The 23,427-nt window shown below is 37.2% G+C and overlaps 1 protein-coding gene across 1 annotated transcript; it reads right to left on the bottom strand.

Annotated features, from left to right (window-relative positions):
* Window positions 1-23,427, bottom strand: LOC311081613 (uncharacterized protein). Its single transcript, XM_084112182.1, has 7 exons — window positions 23,365-23,427; window positions 4,588-4,647; window positions 4,035-4,328; window positions 3,518-3,817; window positions 3,005-3,316; window positions 2,616-2,759; window positions 1-1,570 (listed from the first exon to the last, which is right to left on the bottom strand). The coding sequence occupies exons 2-7, from the start codon at window positions 4,619-4,621 to the stop codon at window positions 1,554-1,556; spliced, it is 1,101 nt and encodes a 366-aa protein (XP_083968308.1). The 5' UTR covers window positions 4,622-4,647; window positions 23,365-23,427; the 3' UTR covers window positions 1-1,553.

The following is a 23,427-nucleotide window of genomic DNA, read 5'->3' as shown; positions in this document are numbered from 1 at the left end:
GAACCTCAGAGTGAGAAACTTTATTGATAAAGGCAAGAAAATACATATGACAAATATACAGCAGTAGTAAAGTGAGATCTGTGTGTCTCTTTATTCATTTTTTTTAATCTGAGAGAAATATAAAAAATAAAGTGACACTGTTAAAGGGGTGATGAACTGAGAAATCAAAATTTCCTTGAGCTTTTGACATATAAGAGATCATCATACTATAATATCCTGTAAGTTTCAGAACTGAAAACTACCTTGTTAGTCCAATAAAAGCTTTTATAGACATCAGGCTCAGCAAACGACTCGTTTTTCAAAGTGGGGAACTATGACGTCAAAGAGGATAAAACACCGCCTCCACAAAAGAAGATAAACGCCTACTTCAACACGGCCTGTTTAGCCCCGCCCACCGATTCGCCCAAACATGCTAAATAACATAGGACGACATGATAATTGCTAAACCGGATCGAGCTACTTCCAAGCAATAAACATGCTGTTTACTAAATATTGTGCAGCACCTGTTTGTGGAAGAAGACAGTCTGCATAAGCTTCCTTCGGATTCCAGCATGGTTAAACTTTATTAAATCAGTCAATCACAATTTCCCGACACGGATCTGCCAGCAACATGCAAGTAACCATGTGTATTCTAATGCCTGATCTGCGATCAGTGATTTCTGTGTAATTATTCAAGTTCAGATATTTGTCTTAAAATCGTTCAATACTGTTTTTGCATCAGTGACTAAACGATCAACTTCACATAATTTCTCGTAGTATTATGAAAATAATCTTTTTTAAACTGTTATTAAATTATATACAGAAAGAGATCAAAGAACTATCCCTTTCCAATCGCCCAAGCTGTCAATCAAACAGCACAGCGCGAGCCGCGAGAGCTTATCTGGACACTTACCAAACTCGTGATGAAATAATGACACTGTTACACTACACAACGAATCTCTTACTGTGTATTCACATCGTGTTTGCATTGTGATTTGGAGTAAGCATTTGTGAGAGTGCAAAAATTGGGTTGCAATGATAAGATCTTTATTCACGCGATCAACAGACTGTCTGTCATCTGCTCAGTCAGTGCTCATCATGCTGCAACCTTTCATGTGATGGAATAGATTTAAATATAATGCTTTAAACGATACTTTTCACGATTTGTTAATCTCGATAGCTGTAATAGTAAAAACGTAGTAAAAGTTTTCGAGAGAGTTCATGTAATACTAGCTATTTCATATGCAAGCATGTCAGCCAATCACAGCAGTGGGCGTTTGCACTGCAGTCTCACAGCAGACACGCCCCTTAAAACAGAGCGTTCAAATCTGAGGCTGAAATCAGGCTTGGAAAAATGGCTTTTATTTATAAATTATGACAATTTTTGATGTAAAAATCATACTAACATTATAAGGGCACCCCAGGCAACATTATAAAATAATAAAACAATCCAGTTCATGACCCCTTTAAAATCTGACACTCAAAGAGAGCACAAACTCAAATAATCATCAGTATTTATTATGAAAAAAAAAAAAAAACACACTTGCAGAACCTTTAAAGTTCAGCGTTCTGCTTTAGATTTCGATACTTCCTGAAAAAGATAAACATAAAAAGCCATAAATTAATAAATCTCACAGATAATTATACATGCAGTTAGGGCTGTCGCGATAACCGCAATATCGCAGTACCGCGCTACTGACAAGCCAACCGCAGAGGAATTCAGGTAACCGCAGCAACCGCGATATTCGCGTGTTTTCTTTTTCATAAGGCTATTCCCTCCTGGTTTTGAACTTCGTGCATGTGTATTGAATGTTAAATAAGTTAATAATGATAATAAGACGCGGCGATCATGGTTTTATCATGGTGATTTGTACAGAGGCTTCGTGGATTTGCTCTTAAGCCTAAACAGACAGTGAATGAGAGAGATCGACTGAGCGCGTGCAATTACCTGCGTCTGTCTTTGAGGTAAAGATATTCGTGAAAAGGTTGCCGTGGCCAAGGAAAGTTAAATATTTGTCCTGTCATCCTTTTAACGTTTAAAATAAAGTGTATTTACCATGAATGGCATCAGTGACAGGACAGCGCTGGTCAGCATCCACAGCGCGAGGAACTCGCGGTCGCGGGAAACAAAACTCAGTGAGTCACGCATTGAATCAATGCCATTTGTCTCTATGAAGCTTCAGCGTTTCCCATGCGACGCATTGCTGGTCAGCTGAGCCTTGAAAAGTGGAGCTCAAAGTTAAAAATAATTAACCTTGTTTCATTACTATACTTTAATGAATCAATCAGCGTTTTTGAACGTGTTGTTGAATGAATGGTTTATGACTCACTCAAAGACAGTCCGTTGCCGTAACAACTGCGCGCTGAGTGACAGGCTTTCAATGCGGAGAGACGCTGTTTAGGTTCGGTTTATTGGTTACTGAAAATGTACTCGTTTTTGTGCATGCTGACCACATCGTGACACTTATTTATATAGCAACAAATAAATATAAATAATTCAAAATAAATGAACAAATGCGGTAAAACCGCATATCGCGCTATTGAGCCACTCAAAATTACCACAAGGGAAAATCCTTCACCGCGACAGCCCTACATGCAGTATCAGTTTGTGAGAAATGACATCATCAATCATGTACCTGATGTGTGAATATGTGCTTGATCTCGTTCAGCTCTTCTGGATCTGATCTCATAAACCACAATAATGACAGTAGCCACGCCCACCAGAGCAGAGAGGACCAATCGGATCACAGCTTCAGTAGGACCACAACAGTGGACAGAGTCTGAGGAATAAACACATCAAACTGAGATCAGATCAGTCAATAAACACTAATATCAGCGCTGACATCAACTAATATTTCTGAATACACAGAAATATGATCAAATCTAATCAACAATCTTATATTCGGTTCCAAGTGAGTTTTTATACGGTCTGTCATCTCAAACTGTAAACAATTCAACAATTCAACATGTAAATAGTAAATAAAATAAGAATATTTGAAGGAAAAGACAAATGATCTTTACTCACCATAGACAGAAACTCTGAATGATTTTGATGAGAATGTTCCTGGAATCATCAGTAGTTTATAATCTCCATCATGTTCAGTTCTGGTGTTTGTGATGGTCAGAGATCCAGTTTGATTGTCCAGCTTCAGTCTGTCTCTGAATCTCCCATCAAGAACATCATCATATACAGTGATTCTGTCGGGCCATTTATTGATTTCAGCTATTAAAGTGTTTTCAAAACTCCACTGAACCCGATAATAACCCTTCATTTCAGTAAGACCAGAGTTTAGAGAGACTGAATCTCCCTCCTTCACTGACACTGACTTCACTTCATCTGTCAAACACACAGAGAACAAACAGAAACAGGGTTTGCAAAGATTAATACTGTTTAACTTTATAATGCTTTACTAAATTTGAATAGTTTAAAATTTACATTAAAAATAAAAAATATAAAATAACAAAAAAATGGTGTATGAATTAATTTTAAAAAATGTCATTAAAAACTTTATGAAAAAAAAAACTTTTTTTAACTCACCAAAGACAGTGAGATAGAATCTCTTGGTCTCACTGTTGATCAGTAGTTCATAAACTCCATCATGTTCAGTTGTGGTGTTTGTGATGGTCAGAGATCCAGTTTGATTGTCCAGCTTCAGTCTGTCTCTGAATCTCCCATCAAGATCATCATCATATACAGCGATTCTGTCGGCCGTTACATTGATTTCAGCTATTAAAGTGTTTTTATTTCCAAAACTCCACTGAATCACATCATTATCCTTCATTTCAGTAAGATTAGAGTTTAGAGAGACTGAATCTCCCTCCATCACTGACACCAGGACTGAATCACCACACACACACACACACACACACACACACACAGAGTTTGTCACAGATTAAGACGATCAGAAGATCAGTTAATGATTTCTAAAAGTAAATAGATTCAAATTTAAATGAATATCATCATTAAACACCAAAAGCAAAATGGATATTGAATTATTAATTGTATCTTTGTGCTGATTAAAATATAAAACAAGTGAAACTGATATTTAACTCACCAAAGACAAAGAGACTGAACCTCTTGATCACACTGTTGATCTGTAGTTTATAATCTCCTTCATGTTCAGTTCTGGTGTTTGTGATGGTCAGAGATCCAGTTTGTTTGTCCAGCTTCAGTCTGTCTCTGAATCTCCCATCAAGAACATCATCATATACAGTGATTCTGTCGGCCGTTACGTTGATTTCAGCTATTAAAGTGTTTTTAAACCTCCACTGAATCACATCATCATCCTTTATTTCAGTAAGATCAGAGTTTAGAGAGAGTGAATCTCCCTCCATCACTAACACCAGGACTGAATCACCACACACACACACACACACACACACACACACACACACACACACACACACAGAAACAGGGTTCGTTACAGATTAAGACGGTCACTTGATGGTTTATACGTAAATAGTTTGAAATTTAAATTTGAAATGAATATCATTATTAAACAACAGAAGCAAAATGGAGTTTGGATTAATAATTGTATCTTTGTGCTGATTAAAATATAAAACAAGTATAAAATAAATACATGTATAAAATACAAATATTTAACTCACAAGGGAGACTTTCAGAGACTGAAATTCCCTCCATCACTGACACTGACCAACCAATTACTCCTGAAGAATAGAGTTTTTCACAGATTAAAGTTTTAAAATCACTTTATGTTTGTTTGATGAAGCTTCACTATGATACTTTTAATCATGTAAATGTGAAGTGATTAATATTCTGCAGCAGTTCAAAGACAAAAGATGAGGAATGAAAATGAGAAATAGTTAAACAGTTTTATATAATCAAGTGACTTTAATCTCAAATAAGAGTGTTTTCTCTCAGCAAAATCACACATTAATTGTTTCTATACGAGAATAACAGTGAATGTTAATCCTTTCTGACTAATTTAACCAGTAATTTATCACATCAGAACAGAAACAACAAACCAGAAAAACACATTTAAAACTCACCATCCAGACGCCACAAACACAAACAGATCAAAACTAATTTGAGAAACATTTTCTTCATCGGTTCACTGAAAAGCCCACAATAGTAACTCTTAATGTCTGAAACACTCAGATTGATCTGAAAGACTGAACTGAGATATTTATCTGGTTGTGTGTGAATCCTCCCCCAACCTCAGTCAGTTTCCGCTCACACATCCGTCTCCTTTAACATCACGAAAATCAACAAGCTTTTGCTGATCTTACATTTTCAAATGAATTCTGGCCCTGAATGAAAACTAATAGCAGAAGAGTGAAATATTGGATTAGATATCTGTATCTACTGGTGTGTTATTTAGTGCTGTGAGCTGTCAATTATATTTGACCTCTGACTCTTATTTGACTGTTGATGGATTCACTTTATATCAGTGTAAAGATGTTTTGTGTGGAGTGGAATGACTCAAAAGCTCTAAATCACATGTATAATGTTTGCTTGTGTTGTTACTACAAAATTCATGAGTGAACATTAATGCAAACATCAGTAACCTGTAAATGTAATCGTTCATTTAGAGAAATATCATTTGGTTACCAGAAAGTTTTGGTCTTTGGAAAATTTTATGATAAAAGCTCGAGTTCATAATCAGATATTTTGCTTTTTATTGCAGACTTTGGTATTTTGGTGAATCTGAGCAAAATAACTCTTTTAAAACTCTAGTTGAAACATGTGCTTAGCTAAGTGCTAAAGCATGCTATTATCGGCATAAAACAGGAAGTTGTTGTAACTCAAGCATGCAATGTGCAATCTCACTCACACTTCACACGTTTAATAAATGCCCTGGCCTGAAGACACATACATGCCTAAATGTAGTTATAGACATAGCGCCACCAGCTGGCCAGTGCTAACTGAAGCGTCACATTGAAATTCTCGCCTAACAGCTTCTGTCAACATAAAGTCCGCCTTCTGGCCCCTATCTTCACACATATCTTCAACAGATCACTAGAGCTGTATGAAGTTTCTTCCTGCTTCAAACACTCCACCATCATCCCCGTCCCAAAGAAACCCAAAATCACTGGACTGAAAGACTACTGGCCTGTTGCGTTAACATCTGTGGTCATGAAGTCATTTGAAAGACTGGTGCTGGCCCACCTGGAAGACCTCACTGGACCCTTGCTGGACAGTTTGCTTATCGAGCAAACAGGTCTGTGGATGATGCAGTCAACTTGGGACTGCATTATATCCTACAACATCTGGACAAACCAGGGACTTATGTGAGGATCCTGTATGTGGACTTCATCTCGGCCTTCAACACCATCATACCAAACATCCTCCTGTTCAAATGAACCCAGCTCCCTGTGCCCGCCTCCATCTGTCAGTGGATCACCAGCTTCCTGACCGACAGGCAAAATCCTCATCCAGCACCTGCATAATCAGCACTGGCGCCCCCCAGGGGTGCGTTCTCTCCACTGCTCTTCTCCCTGTACACCAACGACTGCACCGCAAAAGACCCCTCTGTCAAACTCCTGAAGTTTGCAGACGACACCACACTTATCGGCCTCATCCAGGACGTTGACGAGTCTGCCTACACACTGGAAGTTGAACAGCTGGCGTCTGGTGCAGTTTTGACAACCTTGAGCTTGATGGAGCTCCACGTCCAGGACGAGGGGCAGCTCTGTCCTCAGGCGGGGGGTAGCTCTCCGTCTGCGGGGGACTCACACTATTTCTCCGCGGTCGATGGTGGTGATTCGGGCTCTGGGTCTGGCTGTGTTCTGGATCGGGGAAGGGCGCTCTCCAGACACCGGATGATGGCTTCTTTCCAGTTCTGACCGGTGGTGTCTGGGAGGTTGACGGGATGATGGTAATTTACCCTGATCCAGAACAGTGACTCCAGGGTCTCATCGTCGTAGGGGCTGGTGATGGGTGAGATAAAAAAAAACTTTTTAAAGAAAAAGACAAAAATCTGTGCTCTCAAGAGCCACAGCAGCAAATCGAGCTGCATAATCCATATCTTGATTCGGTCTTCTGTCACGGGTGTGTGCAGGCAGTCGAAGACAATGTCTTTGTTCCAGACAAAATTTAGTAGTAAATCCTAAAAGGCAGACAGACAGATAGTGCAGACTGACAGATTGTAAAGGGAGAACTTAAATAGTGACTGATGATTAACCCCCTGGGGTCGGCGGTATCGCCGGCGATACCAGCTCGCTTTTTTTCTTATCAGTTCAAAAGAGACTCAAAATACTCTGTTGACTTTGATTTTACAAACAAATTTCATACAACAATTGATCCTGTTAAGTGTGTATTATTTTTGTGTATACTCACAATAAAAACAAAGTGTTGTGCTTTTTGAAAAAATTAAGAAAAATAAACATGATGCGAGTTCTGCCTCCTCTCTGTCAGTGTAGTCAATTCTGAAACGCGTCCGAAAATGAACCATAACTCAATGCAATATGTATGAAAAGAGAGAGATGTCAGTCGTTCACATCTCATCCCATTATGTTTTAATGTGACCCCACCCACGGAGAGTGCACGCTATTCAAACGCAAATTATCTGAGGTGATCCATGCAAACCTGTGAAACGCCCACATCAGCTGGATAACACACACCGCAAGTTCACTTTCAGACTCTTTTTACGACGCTCACTTTACGACGCTGTGAGGAATAATACTATCTTAATAATAATCCTGGAAATTTTACCTCAGAAGTGCTGGAAGTTTCATTTCGAGGAGCAACAGATCCAGCTGAGGAATAGGTCAGTTATATATTTGCTTTGTTCTAATCGCAATAGTGTCTGTACACGCAAAAAGACTGTTTAAATATGAATCGCGGTTCTGTGCGTGAATGAATGAACGCACAGATGCGCGCTGTTGTGGAGCTACTACAGCTGGCACAAATACTGTTTCAAAATGAATCGCGTTTCTGTGTGTGAATGAATGAACAGCTTTTACTGAACTCTATTGCTATACTAAGATGAGTAAAAATCGACTAGAAAAATCGGAGAGATTATAAAGTTTTTACTGTAAAATGCTGCCACATCAAATAAGCTTATAATGTTGCCAATTTCTGCTCATATATGTTATATATATATATATATATATATATATACAGTATATATATTATGTTTTGTTAAAAATAAAGTCATCAACTAAGATGTTCTAGTGTTTGTTAATATGATAAAATGTATACTTTAGTTTAGATTACACTGGAAATATTGTTAATTTTAATTGTTGTTGAAATTGTATAACCTTTTTAATAAAATAGCAAAAATATATATATATACAAGGATATATGTAAACAAACTCTTAAAAGGTCAATATAAGCCTTCTCTTTAAATAATTTTTATTGTGTTTTATTAGTGACACATTTGGGTAGAGAATATATTCCAAAACTTTCTGAAAATACAGTATGAGAACAATTAAGTGCACAACTACTAGAAATGTTTACCTAAAAAAACAACAACTGTGTTTCCAACTGTGAACCAATTATATATATATATGTATATATATTTTTTTCCTTGCATTCTTTCTTGTGGCTCAGTGACACACCTGAATGAATGGCTCATTAAGTATGCGGGCCCCATTGTCTTCTCAGGTGTGAACTACTCAATATGCATTATGGTGTTGGATCGTTGACGCCCCTGCACATATTGCCTTTCCAAACAAAAAGTGTCTTACAAAATTTAAATCATTGTATTGTTTTATGTGAATGGTTAGGTAGGATGATTTTCACATCATTTTGAAGAAAAAACTCTAGGCGACAAAATGCATTATTCAGAAGTCTTGTGGACACATATTTAGTATGTGTTTTGTGGCCTTATTTCAGAAATTTACATTTTTAGTTTTTTCAATAACCATGTATAAACATTATTCTCTCAAAAATACAAACATGTACATACATGTTGCTCACATATTATGGTAGCCCTGTTTGTGCTAAATAGAGTGTAATTACACCTTTGCCATTAATATGTGTATAAGCAACTGAAAAAAGCACAAATGTCAGGGCATAACAGAACATCTCAAGGACCCCAAAAACACCTCAGACCCCAGAGGGTTAAAGACACACAGCAGATGCAAACGATCAAGGAACACAGAAGATGAATGAAAACAAACTAAAAGTCCATGAAAACTAAAAACACTGAACATACTGTGACAATAATGTTGATATTGTTTTGAATACAACTTGAAAAATATTAAAACAATAAAAAATAATAAAATTGAATGAATTAATTAATGAATAAGTCACTGAACAATTAAATCAGCCGATTCGTTCAAAACAACCGACTGATTCAGGAACGAAGCAAGTGACTGCATTTAATAATGGGTCTTTGAATCATCTTTGACTCACCCAATTCGTTAAAAAATACAGATTCAAACAAAACACTGCTGTGTGTGAGTTTCTCAGAGACACGTGACTGCTCTTCTGTGGATTTGTTTGTAGCCTATATGATATAACTATATTCTTTGTGAAACAGAGCAAAAACAGACAATATTGTGTCCAAGATGTAATATTGTGTCTAAGACTGTTAACTTTTTGTTTGTTGAACTTTTACATAAAATCAGTATCACATTTACAATCATGCTGATGTTCAAGAAAAACAGCACTCTTTCTCATGTGATATTGCTTAACATGGTCTTACGACATAAGCGTAAAAAGATATGAAAAGTCATCCAGATTTTATCCTCATATCTTGATGTTTGGGGGAATTTACACTGCATTATAAGAGGCTACATCACGCAGTGAAAGCGTGCACTCTTAAAGTGCACATGCAGAAGTTTACTATACTTGGAGAAAAAAAACGTTCCACAAACATCCAGCAGAAGCTGTTTATCCACCCAACAGATCTAACCACATTTCTGTAAATATAAAATTAAGACGAATTGCAGCATCCATTTTGATCCTGAAACCAGTGAATAACATTTATAATGTTTGCCTGCATTGTTACAACAAAATTAATCAGCGAATAATAATGAGAAAACACAATAACCTATATAATTGTTCATTTAGAGAAATTGGCAGAGATTTGGTGCTTGGAAAATTTTATCTAGAAATACTTGAGTTTATAACGAGATCTCTCTTTTTTGCAGACTTTATCACACTTTGGTATTTTAGCAAATCTGAGTAAAATAATTATTTTGAAACTCAAGTTGAAACACATGTTCCCTATCAATACGGTTCAATCGTACTGCGTCGTACATACTGCCATAGGAACTCAGATTCCTATCCCGCTATCAAGCTGACTTATCGGCGCTCTGCAAGGAAGCGGATTGACAGCACTCTGCACTCTGCACTCGAGCTGATTCAGCGATCTCCCCTGTAGCCATCCGGCGTTTCTAAAAGAGCAAATTTCATGTGGCGTTGTTGCAAATGCTGCACCACGAGTGTGGCACGTTCAGGGCACCCCTACACCCATTTGATGAGCACAGTGAGTGTGTAGTAGGTTGAAAAAATGTATGTATATGTAGGTATATAATAAAAAGAGGAAAAAAGGATACCCCTTTTAAAATTTTGTTTTGTTCATAAACATTCACCTATTGATGTGTAAATTCATCAGTATATTCTTTGTTGTGGGTAAATAAAATCTTGATGTTATTATTGTCTCCTGTAGAGGGCGTTTAGCGCTGTTGAATTAAGGTACTGCATCGGGGGCTTTAGAGTTAATTAAACTTTGCCAGAGCTTGCAGCCAGTACTCCTGTCTCACAGCGGTTCTTTTATCATTCTACAGGTGAGCAAAAACGATTCTAAAACTGGTCGAAACTAATGTTAAGAACTGTGTTTCAAACATGTGTATGTTAATTTTTGATAATTTACTGAAACAGACTGTTAGTTTTGTTAATATGCATGCAGTAGTGATGAGTCAAATATCAGATTACACACGAGTGACAAATAATGTGAATTTAAAGCGAAATGAGAGAAAATACTCATGTGAAAAGAGTTTAGGAATGTTTCTGAAGTGTTTTACATGTTGATTGTAATTGGATGATAAAGTTTAAGTGAGTTAAATGTATATTTGCTACTGGAGTTATCTTGAGCCAAAATGGCAGTGCATGTATGTGTGAACTAGAGCCAAAATGGCGTCTTGCATGTAAAACATGAGGTTACTGTGTATGGAAGGCATTTTCTGCCAAATTTAAATAAATAAATTAAATGATTAAAATTAAAACCAGATTAACGATTTCATTACAGAAAACTGTACGCAAAATATGTGACAAAATTGAGAATGAAATTAAATGATTTCATTTTCACGGTGACAGTGCATCATCTCTGAAAAATAAAATGCAATTGGTGATTTCACATTTCATTTTCACTACAGTCTCGAGGCAAGACTGCCAATATTAAAATGAAAAGCAAAACGTGAAAAAGAAACTACAAATACAGTTTTTACAAAGCTCTTTATTTATGCTCACGCAATAATAGTGACACAATTCAAATTCAAATGTAAATTTTCGTTTTCATTTTAATTCCTCTTTTATTTCACAGTTTTCATTTTCGTTTTCATTTTCAAAGCCAACCTGCATGCAAATTCGATGTTAATGAGTGGGTGTGGCTTGTAATGGCGCTAGAGGCACGCCTTCTGTAAAGCGAAGTCACCGACGTCCCTGTTGCATGAGTTGAATGTGTGAAACGAAATTATTTAAATGTGATTATTGTAATCGAGACGACGAGATATGGCGAAATCTGTTAGGGAGCTTTTGCGAGAATCTGCCGCAGCATTAGAACGTGGAAACAACCAGCCTGACCAGCATGCGTCAAACCCTCGGTCCACTGCAGTTCCTCGACCTGAGTCGTGGGCATCTTCAGTTGCCAGAGAAACTGTTCAAAGTATCCGGTAGTAAGGCCATGTAAGTTATGATGTTAGACTAGACCATAATCGATGAGGTTCATTCATGTATTAGGCTGTTTTGGAAATTCAACTATTTGGGTGTACAAAAGTCTTAGTAACACAATTTCTACAACAATTAGCCAGACATTAATACCCACTAGCTTTAACTGAGGACATCGGCCAACAATGTTTCATATTCGCGTCGTGCCTAACAACGCCCTTCAGCCGTGACTTATTCAGATACAGCACTAGCCTGTATCTGTCCGCTGTTTACGTGTATTTTGGTTATTTTACGTTTGTGTACAAAAAGAATCACAATGCTGATTTTCATTTTCAGTAACAACTTCTGGATGAGATGGAGAAAGCGAGTGTACCTGCATTTACAGTAGGCTAGATATATATTAGGCTATAGCATTTTCCTTCAGGTCAATCCTATATTCATAATAAAAAATCCGTTTGAATGTCCAGTGTGATATTTTGTACTTTTAACAGTTAAGGGGTTGTCCGTGCCTATATACATGTTAGTTGCGTCTTTCTTCTCAGTGATCACAAGTTTGAGTCATTTCAAAAGTCTTCTCTACTGACTGACTCACTCATTAAGACAGTCTTTGTCTCCATCTAATGGAGAAATAATGTAACTTCTTCTGTTGCTTTATGGTCAGGGACTATTTTTTTTCTCCAGCGGAAGGAATTGGCTTTTAGTGATTTTACTTCATGAAAGTTGCATAGATACATATTTTTCGGGTTTAATATTTGTATTGTGTGGTAACCGTTTTATATATGCAATAAGGTACTCTAGGCTAGTGCTGTATCTGAATAAGTCACGGCTGAAGGGCGTTGTTAGGCACGACGCGAATATGAAACATTGGCCGAGGTCCTTGTTTAAAGCTAGCGATCAAGACTTGACTTGACTTGACTAACAGTTTCTCTGGCAACTGAAGATGCCCACGACTCAGGTCGAGGAACTGCAGTGGACCGAGGGTTTGACGCATGCTGGTCAGGCTGGTTGTTTCCACGTTCTAATGCTGCGGCAGCTTCTCGCAAAAGCTCCCTAACAGATTTCGCCATATCTCGTCGTCTCGATTACAATAATCACATTTAAATAATTTCGTTTCACACATTCAACTCATGCAACAGGGACGTCGGTGACTTCGCTTTACAGAAGGCGTGCCTCTAGCGCCATTACAAGCCACACCCACTCATTAACATCGAATTTGCATGCAGGTTGGCTTTGAAAATGAAAACTGTGAAATAAAAGAGGAATTAAAATGAAAACGAAAATTTACATTTGAATTTGAATTGTTTCACTATTATTGCGTGAGCATAAATAAAGAGCTTTGTAAAAACTGTATTTGTAGTTTCTTTTTCACGTTTTGCTTTTCATTTTAATATTGGCAGTCTTGCCTCGAGACTGTAGTGAAAATGAAATGTGAAATCACCAATTGCATTTTATTTTTCAGAGATGATGCACTGTCACCGTGAAAATGAAATCATTTAACCCCCTGAGGTCGGCTAAATAAACATGATGTGAGTTCTGCCTACTCTCCGTCAGTGAAGTCAATTCTGAAACGCGTCCGAAAATGAACTGTAACTCAGCGAATACTCAAACAAATATTCACAGTTTATGTAATATGTATGTAAAGAGAGAGATGTCAGTCGTTCTCATCTCAGCTAATTAAGTTTTAATGTGACTCCGCCCACGGAGACCGCGCTATACAAACGCAAATGTGAGGCGATGCATACAAACCTGTGAAACGCCCACATCCGCTGGATAAGGCCGGTGAAACAATGGGCTTCACTTGTCTCAATTGAGTTCCAATGGGGTCGCTGTGTCCATTTCTTTTACTGTCTATGGGTGAAACACTGGATGCGTGGCGTAAGCGTCTCAGCTGCGTGGCGTGTCCGTTTTTATTTCGGCTCCCATGTTAACAGTTTAGAGTTTGCACACTGCCTGCGTGAGACGCGCGTCTCAGGCGCGGCACGAGCCGCGTGGAAAATGCGTACATGCTAGAAATAGAACCGACGCCTATTTTTCACGCGACACGCAAGCGTCTTGGAAGCGTTTCCATGCAAAATTGAATAGGAAAATCTGTTTATATGTCATTTTGACAAGAATACATATTAATAAATGTCATTTTGATGTTTAAAAGTGTCTAGGTTTTGACATAAATGCAAATATAAATGTAATTTTACAAAATATTATCGATTTTCAAATACTGCTGTATTGAATAAACAGCTTTTAGCAAACTCTATTGCTATACTGAGATGAGGAATATATACTGTATGTGTTTTGTCAAAAATAAAGTCATCAACTAACTAATGAATCCTTTACTTTGAAATACGTATGATAAAAATGTATACTTTAGTTTTGAAAGACGTTGACTAGTTTTGAATAGATTATAAAGTTTTTACTGTACAATAGACTGCCACCTCAAATAAGCTTTTGTTTGGCAATTTTGCTCATATGTTAAATATAGTATGTTTTGTCAAAAATAAAGTCATCAAATAATACGTTTTGTATACTTTAGTTTTTACAAAGAAAGATTACACTTGAATTGATGTTGTAATTGTAACCTTTTTAATAAAAAAAATATATTTACAAGGTAGATGTAAACAAACTATTAAAAGGTAAATATAAGCCTTTTCTTTAAATAATTTTTATTGTGTTTTATTAGTGACAAATTTGGGGAGAGGATAAATATTCCAAAACTGAAAATACAATATGAGAATTAACTGCACAATTACTAGACATGTTTTCCTTGGATATTATACAATTTGCAAGCACAATTTGTGGAAAAATAAAAAAAATTGCGATGCTTCCAACTGTGAACCAATTTGGTAGTGTGTATATATATATATATATGTGTATATATGAAGAGTTCAGATGCAAAAGCCTCTAAATGCCATCTGAAATTTTCTTCTAGAATGATCATTTTTATGAAGCTTGTATATTTAAGTTAGCTATAGGTGACACACCTGAATGAATGGCTCATTAAGTATGCAGGGGCACTGTCTCATCAGGTGTGAACTACTAAATATGCATGATCGTTTACGCCCCATCCGCATATTGGCTTTCCAAACTAAAAGTGTTTCACAAAACTAAAATCAATGTATCGTTTTATGTGAATGATTAGGCAGGATGATTTTCACATCATTTTGAAGAAAAAACTCTAGGCGACGACATCCATTAGTCAAAAGTCTTATTGGCACATATTTAGTATGTGTTTTGTGGCCTTATTTCAGAAACTTTAGTTTTTTCAATAACCATGCATAAACATTATTCTCTCAAAAATGAAAACACGTACATACATGTGGCGCTCATATTATGGTAGTCCTGTTTGTGCTAAATAGAGTGTAATTTTTTTTTTGCCATTAATATGTTTATAAGCAACTGAAAAAAGCACAAATGTCAGGGCATGTCAGAACATCTCAAGGACCCCAAAAACACCTTAGACCCCAGAGGGTTAATACACAGATCTGTCTGAAACACTGAGGTGTGTGTCCCAGCTCACTACAGGTTTTACGTGAGAACGAGAGAAAGATTTAAAAAAAATATATAATTCTCCCATCCAAAGTTTTCCCAGCACCACGTCCCTCCATCTGAGCTGGTTTGGGCTGAAAACATGAAATGCGAGAGTTTAATGGGTATAAACCGAATGTCAAACATTAAACTAACTTTACTGCTGTGTCTTACGGCGGACAAGAGGTTCATAAACGCTTCTCATGTTTGGGAAGATGTTTAACGCGTGTTGCTTTTACAAATGCACGTTATAATCGACTCGTACTCAGTGCTTTCAGAGACAGAGCAGCGTTTACTACTGATCACAGAACAGCTCTTCACTGACACGCTGTGCATTAAAAATAACCGCAGACTTCCTGATTTCATAATCGCAATAAACCAAATCATTTAAACACGATTTCCATGTTAATTGCCCAGATATCGCAATATAAAAATGTGGCGGTATTGTTGATGTAAACGATATGATTAGCGATATAGAGTTAGTTTCAGCTTACTGTATAGGCACTGAGCAAAATGATGTCCAAAAGACGTCCACTGAGGAGCCAGAACGAAAGGTTTTATGATGTCTTTTTTTGACGTGTTCTGCACATCCAATATAGACGTTCATGGATCCTCCGTACAAGGTTAAAAACTAGTTCAAATGTGGTCATTGTGGACATATTTACAACATCATATAAGGTCTCATTTAGATATACTGTTTCTGGACCAAATGAACACTCTCGAGATGCATTCAATTAAAACTGTTGTTTATCTCAATGTAATTTCCATTTGTAATTGCAAAGCAACTCACAGACAGTTTGTGTTTGTCCAAAAATCATGAACATAAAAGAAACATCTGTAAATCACATCTTTGGATCATGAGAGAAACCAGATCTGAAGAAAAGACTTTCTTGCTATTCCAATGCAGCTTATAGCTTGTTTCAATAATATATTATAGTTCTAGTTCAATATTATAGTTGTTCAAATGTATTTTACAATTAGTAGTTATTTCATCTGTTAACTCTTACTCATTACTCACTCTTTACATTAGTGGCATTAGTGGATTTAAAGGGATACTCCACTTTAAAATGAAAATTCCGTCATCATATACTCACCCTCATGTTGTTTCAAACCTGTATGAATTTCTTTCTTCTGCTGAACAGAAAGGAAGATATTTAGAAGAATGTCAGTAACCAGACAGTTTCTGGTCTCATTGACTTCCATAGTATTTTTTTTTTTTTTTTTGAAAGAAATTCATACAGGTTTGAAACAACATGAGGGTGAGTATATGATGATGGAATTTTCATTTTAAAGTGGAGTATCCCTTTAAGGAACAGGAGATGGAATACATATTCAAGGGCGTGCAAAGATGGGTGGTGTTTATGATCATATGTAGTGGGCCGATTTTTTGTCCCAGTCCAGCCCTGACAATGACACATTTGAACTAGTGTTGTACGGAGGATCCATGAACGTCTATATTTAGGTATGTTGACATAGCAACCTCGCGCGGTGAACATTCTGTCTCAATAATTTGTGACAAACTGTGGTACTGTTAATATGTGTGTCATGCAATATCCACTCCTCGCCGCCTGGTGGGAGTATATTTTTCCTCAATACGACAGCAAGTACGTCATGTACAACCCCCGGAAGCGTTAGCAGGGTTTTTCCTGCATAGAGAATTATGAGGCGGCCGCCTCCGTCAAATTTCGTGCCGCCTCCAGCTCTCGACAAAACTCGGACAGACAGTTACATGGTCAGATACAGTTTTTCCACCGTGACGGTTCTGTTGCGGTTACCGCTTGTGTCTATTCTCTAACCGTATAGTGCGCGCGGATAATCCGCGGGTCGGGCGGCCCGAGTAATAAAAACATTCCATTCCAGTTAACCGAGGGTGGATGACAGATAAATCATTATAATGTGTTGAGTTTAATAAAGACACAGAACTCTCACGGTAAAACGCAATGAACGAGCGTCTCTTTTACTTTCGTTTTCAACAACGTAATTCTCTTCAAGGAAAACCAATCAAGGAAAACATATCTAGCTAGACAATAACGCTTGTCTGGGACACGTGTGGTTTTTTTACTACTTGCTCAACCGGACAAATGCCCTGATTAAAACAATTTTTTATTTACAAATAAAAAATAACTATCAGCTAACTATTAGATAACTAATCCCTAATCAGCGAAAACGTGAGGATGATTTCATAACAGTTCAATAAACAAACAGTTAAAATTAAGTCACTTACATTTTAGACGCAATGACTGTTTTTGTTCTGTTTCAGCAGCGAAAATAGTTCCAAAGATCACAGAACCATTAGCGCATCTCACAGCAACACTCAGCCGTGTTTCATTACTGAATGATTCAGCATTTTGAACGAATCGGTTGAGTCAAAGATTCAATTACCCATTCATAAACTGCCTCATTCTGAATAAATCAGCCGTTTGAACGAATCGTTTGAATGAATGACTCAATGACTCGCTCATTAAGACGGTCTTCTGCCGCCTCCTACTGGCGGTTTAGTTTCATAAAGTATCATTCTTTTCAACATTCCTTATTTCAAAAAATATTTAAAATAATCTCATTTAATACAGTTATAATTTTTCAATGTAAATTATTTAATTTGATTGGTAACAGCCTAGTGTTTTAATTAAATATATTGATCAAATTTAAGAATTTGAAATGAAAGATGGAGCATACATTTAATAAAATTAGGGAAAAAATGCCTTTTATAAAAGGTACAATTTTTTTTTTAAATGTAAAAAAAGAAATGTAATTTTTTCCAAAAGAAGAACTTTTATTTTAAATAAATGTTCATTTTAAATCAGCCTACTTATGTTACCATATTATCATGCTTAACACTGAGAATTTGAATAATTGTAATGTGATGATCAGATGCAGATTTCTAAATCAAAGAATATGGGCGGTTTGCGGGTGGATTATTTTTAACAGTGGATTCGGGTGACTCAAAGTGCACCAGATTAAAGAATTTCTCTTTAAAATGTACAAAATTTTCTTACGGGGAGACATGCCCCCGGACCCCCCTAGACATACCAAGCTCCACCCACAAAAATAATGTGGGAAACATAGGCTATATGATGATCTACGAAAAATACTAATTTAATTATCTTATTATTAAAATACATTATTAGGATTTTACCACCTCCGCCTCATTTTGAGCCAGGACAAACCCTGCGTTAGACATTTAGAGCTTTCAGCCCTGAGGTGTTTTCAGTTCACCACAACTCTCGGAAAATTTGAGTGGCTTTCAACCACTCAAATTACCTTTTATCTTGGTACTGATGAAATTTAATCGAAATCCATGGAGGAGAATGTAACTAAATCGCAGAAATCTGGTAGTCACATTTGTGGTGGGTAGATTAGCGAACGTCCTGTCAGTGTCAGATGCAGAAGTAAATATTCTCAGTACTTCCAAGTTGGAAATAAATTATTAAATGTTTCCACATACCCCCTGCAATGTGCATTCCCCTGGTTGGGAATCACTGCTCTAGCTGAACACAGCAAATCCTCACAATTCATAACTGTGTGCATAATTTAAAAGTGGCATTTCTTTGAATCTATGAATTTGATCAAAAAGTTATGCTTGCTTTTTGTCTGTATTAATTTAATTTACTATTTTATTCAAAAAATCCTGCAACACATAAGTCATGTTGGTTAGTCCATTTATGTCCAATTTCCAATGTCCAATGTAATATTTGATGTTATGTCTTTACAGCTAATTATGAAAAGAAGAAAGGGGCCCAATACACAGCCAGGTCTAGCCAGACAGCACCTCCTGGACAAGTACAGTGATCCACCATCTCCTCATTTGATCCAGAATGGACACATCTATTTCTTTATGTCACAGCAGAATCCAGCAGAGCTGCAACTGCAAGAGAAATAATAAGATACATACCAGAAATGACTGAAGAGCAGGCAAAAAGTAAAGTGAAGCTACTTGTTGAAAAAACTTTGACAAAATACAGAAAGCTAACTAATGACCGAGAATCCAGTCAGTCTGAAGGGGTGTGTAGCCAAAGATTTAGTGGAATCTCCACTACCACCACAGTTCCCCACGCAAAGTCTCCTTCTGATGAACACCAAGCTCCGAAACTTAGTCCTTTGAAGACAAGACAGGTTGCTAGAGCCAATTGTCCTTCTTGTGCCAGATATAAAGAGGCTCTGAAAAACATGAGGCAGAAGCAGATGCAGAGAAGCAAGTACCTGGCAATCAAGACACTCATAGCACAGCAGAAAAAGAAGGGAGCAATAAGGATACTTAATCAGAAACTGAAAAGGAAAGAAAAGCAAATATCCGACTTGAAAAATCTGTTGAAATCGCATGAGGCTGAAACCATCGCTAAATTAAAAAAACAATACAAAGTGAAAGCAAGAAGTCTCATACGCCTGAATAAATCCCTTGCACACATGAGGCGAGATGATATGGAACAAAGATGCTGCGAGTTCAAAGAAATAATTAATTCAATGAACAGTGAGATTCATGATCTTCAGGTCGAAAACCTTCTTTTGGGAGAAAAATCCAGGATTTGGAAAGTGAAAAAAAGCTTACAAAACAGACGCGAAGTCATACTCAAATGAAATGCGATTGATGGTGTTTGACACGATATCCAATCAGGTGCATCCACAATTTGACTAAAAAGTTTGGGCTGCGCTTCACCATTAGTTAAAGTGATGTGCCAAAAAGGGCTACTGTGGAAGCCATGACCAGAGAATTGGGGTAATAAGTGACCTCCAGACTGCTGAAGCACACACTCTACCCTGGGCTTTGATGCAACCACACAAGAGGGAATCCACTTGAACAGCAGACATTTCACCACCGAAGAGAACTGTTATGTTGTTGCTGTAGATGAACTTCCAGGAGGCTCTGCTGAGGATTACCAGATCCATATTTGTGACTCCATCAGTAACCTTGCAAATGTCTACTGTCATTTTTTTGAGGCAGACTACGAAAACTATGAAAAATGATAGGGAATATATCAAACACACTCACTGACCGCTGTGCTGCCAATCATGCGGCCATTCACTTAGTCTGTGCGTCTTGGACCAAGGCCCCGAATGAGCTGAATTGCAGCCTTCATCCTCTGGAAACAAATCGCTTCAAAGACAAAGAGTGCTCTGAAGGAGATCGAGAAATCCATGGGGATTACTGGGAAAATCAAGGGGAAAGACTGCATTGGGGCCAATATTGTGGTTCAGATGAATAAGATGAGGTACATGGATGGCAAGGGTGGATATTCTCAAGTCATCACGCTGCACTACAGTCATATCTCTGTGGAGGAACAGCCTGTGGAGGCCTAGCATACTGGAAGACTTCGACTCTATAGCTGGACAGGTTGAAATGCAAGATCTGGGTTTGCTTGGGAAATTACTGACTGGACCCTGGATGACCAAATTCTACACTGGTGCAGATGACCAAACTGATTACATTAAATGTATTGAAATTATCAAAGAGACTGTGCAGAACCTGAAAGATCAACTACACACACCTGCTGAACTCCTGACTCGCACAACAGACCTCTTTGGAAATCAGCTGAATGCTTCAGACTAAATCCTTGAGAAATCGCAACAACCACCAAAAGACACAGCCATGTTCACTCAAATGATGGAAAGCTGTCTGAGAGCGGTCATTTCAGCACTTGAAAGGCAGTTTCAACAATACTTTGTTGATACATGGACAGTGACGGAGAAATTAAAACGAGACAACCTCAGCAAGAGCACATAACATGGATGCTGAAGAGCTGATGGGGATGTTTAGTGCGTTGAAGAAGAAGAAAGCTCCAAATGCCACCATCTGCTACTTGTCCTGTAAAATGCGAGCACGGAAAAACAACACTGGACTATTTGGACAGTTTAGACAAGGAGAAACAAGAGCTGGTCATCATGAAAGCAGTGAGGCTGGGGGTAATGCAAAGAAGAAAGAGGAGGAAGAAGCAAGGAGAGCTACAGGAGGAATCACACAAACGTCAAGCCACAAAAGAAAGGAAGAGAAGTGAACAAGACTGTTAGAGAAAAAGATTGAAGAATTAGCTGCAGACAATCAACCAGCACAATCACACAGATAGCCTGTATATTTGTTGTACCAATCATTCATTGTTAGTATGAAAAAAAAAAAAAAACGAATGACTATGAATATTAATGTATATTTGCAATTTCAGCATGTATAAATATGAATTCACAATTAATAGTGGTGTGTAAAGTTGTCTTCGCTTGTATTCTGAAAATAAATGTTTATGAATATGAATGAACGCTTATTAATTAGACTTGTTTTCGGTGCGGTACCATGGGTCTGATGCAGTGTTAATTTCGTTACGACAACGACATTTTTTCACAGACGAAAACGAGACTATAACTAAATAAAAACTAGTTTTGAATGACAAAAACTATGACGAAAATCTATTGACATTTTCGTCAACGAATAAAAACTAGACGAAAATCTTAGATAGTGACGATTTGGGAAGCGATACAGTCTGATGTCCTGCATTTGTGGTAGATGCGCACAATTGTACTGTGATGTTCTGATCTACCCAGCGGCACACGAGTTGGCATGCGCTGCATGTCTCATAAAACGTTAAAACGTAAACGTCTGGGAGAATGAGTAGAGCAGACATGAAGATCTGAATAAGAGTGACGACGCAAAAAAAAAAAGAAAGAGCTATATTCGGTACGGTTTTCTGTGCGCACACACCCGACCCGAGCGTGCAGCCATTCACATAGAAACCTAGCCTATACAGCGCGCGAGTACAGAATTGAGCTCTCTTTCGTGTCTGAATGGACAAATACACACAAATATTATGTCTAAATGTCCGTTTTGGAGGGTATTCACGTAAATTATGTTGGTTATGTCTTAAACAGTTGTGAGTGTATCTATGTGCATCAGTGCATTGGATCCGCATGTCATTGGACATGATCCGATGTCTTAAAGTGACAGTGGCCTTAATATTGATCAAGCAACAAAAGAAAAAGAAAAAAGCATTCACTGCTCGTTAATAGCTTTAATAAAGATTAATTATATTTAATTCATACAAATAAATTTGTCTGCTTGAAAGAATAGAGAATGATGTAGGCCTATGCAAGTAGTTATAAAGAATGCATATATCATTCATTGAAAAGAAGACTGTCTTCTACTTTAGGAAAAGTGGTTTTATTTCATTTTAAGATATTTTTTAAGTTCAGTAGTTAAATCTGTATCTGTATTGCATGTTCAAACTTTAAAGTCATTCATATTAGCAGGTTAATATATGTTTTCTCCGGGAGTATATGGGTTTGGAAATTTAAGAGAAATTCTAAATAAATGCATTTAAATTGAAACCCATTATATTTTAGTCGACTAAATCTACTGTAGATTTAGTCAACTAAAATCTTATTGTATTTCGTCGACTAAAACTAGACTAAAATTAAAACAATTCAGATGACTAAAATATGACTAAAACTAAATCAAAATTTGCTGTCAAAATTAACACTGGTCTGATGCCCATTCCAACTAAAACAGTAAATGTTCATGATTTCATTTGAAAGAGCTAACAAATTTCATTCAAATATCTGATAAAATGAAGAAGTTACAAGCAAAAACATGTGAATAATAAGCATTTTCGGTCACATGCCTTCTATTGTAATTAATGTATAATATTTTAATCTAATCCCCAATATTATAAATATCATAACTTTCTCAATCCTCAACTGATTCTCACAATCCAGGTATCATTGTAAAGGGAATTTTCAGTCAGATCCATTTTGAGCTTAGGGGTGTTTGAAAATTCTGTCATCATACCTACTATATTGGAGGGGCAGAACACGCCATAAAAACTTTCATTCTGGTTCTCCTCAGTCACTGACGTCTTTTCAGAATTATAGGGGGAATTATACAGATCATTCAGTCGAACTGACGGATTATTTGTAGCGCAAACTCATGATTTGTTTCAGTCTTTGTGACTGAGTGGAACTTCCCCAAACCGGAAGTCGACTCGTTAGGAAGAAGCGTGGATATAATCTCATCTAATGACGACACAACATCACGAAAATACATTACAACGTCATGGAAGTTATTAAGATAAGGACATCACTAAACTTACCATTTATGATGGAACTGTTTTGGTTAAAATGACGTCTTATCTGAAGATGAACGCAAGCTTTCA

This window comes from Abramis brama (assembly GCF_963993115.1).
Source record: "Abramis brama genome assembly, chromosome: 4".
NCBI classification, from domain to species: domain Eukaryota; kingdom Metazoa; phylum Chordata; class Actinopteri; order Cypriniformes; family Leuciscidae; genus Abramis; species Abramis brama.
This window is presented reverse-complemented; position numbering and strand designations above follow the sequence as displayed.

Coding starts and splice junctions, on each gene's coding strand:
- LOC311081613 (XM_084112182.1), bottom strand. CDS start 4,621: ATGGAGGGAATTTCAGTCTCTGAAAGTCTCCCTT. Junction 4,329..4,587: donor AGTCTCTGAAAGTCTCCCTT/GTGAGTTAAATA, acceptor GTGGTGATTCAG/TCCTGGTGTTAGTGATGGAG. Junction 3,317..3,517: donor ATTCTATCTCACTGTCTTTG/GTGAGTTAAAAA, acceptor TGTGTTTGACAG/ATGAAGTGAAGTCAGTGTCA.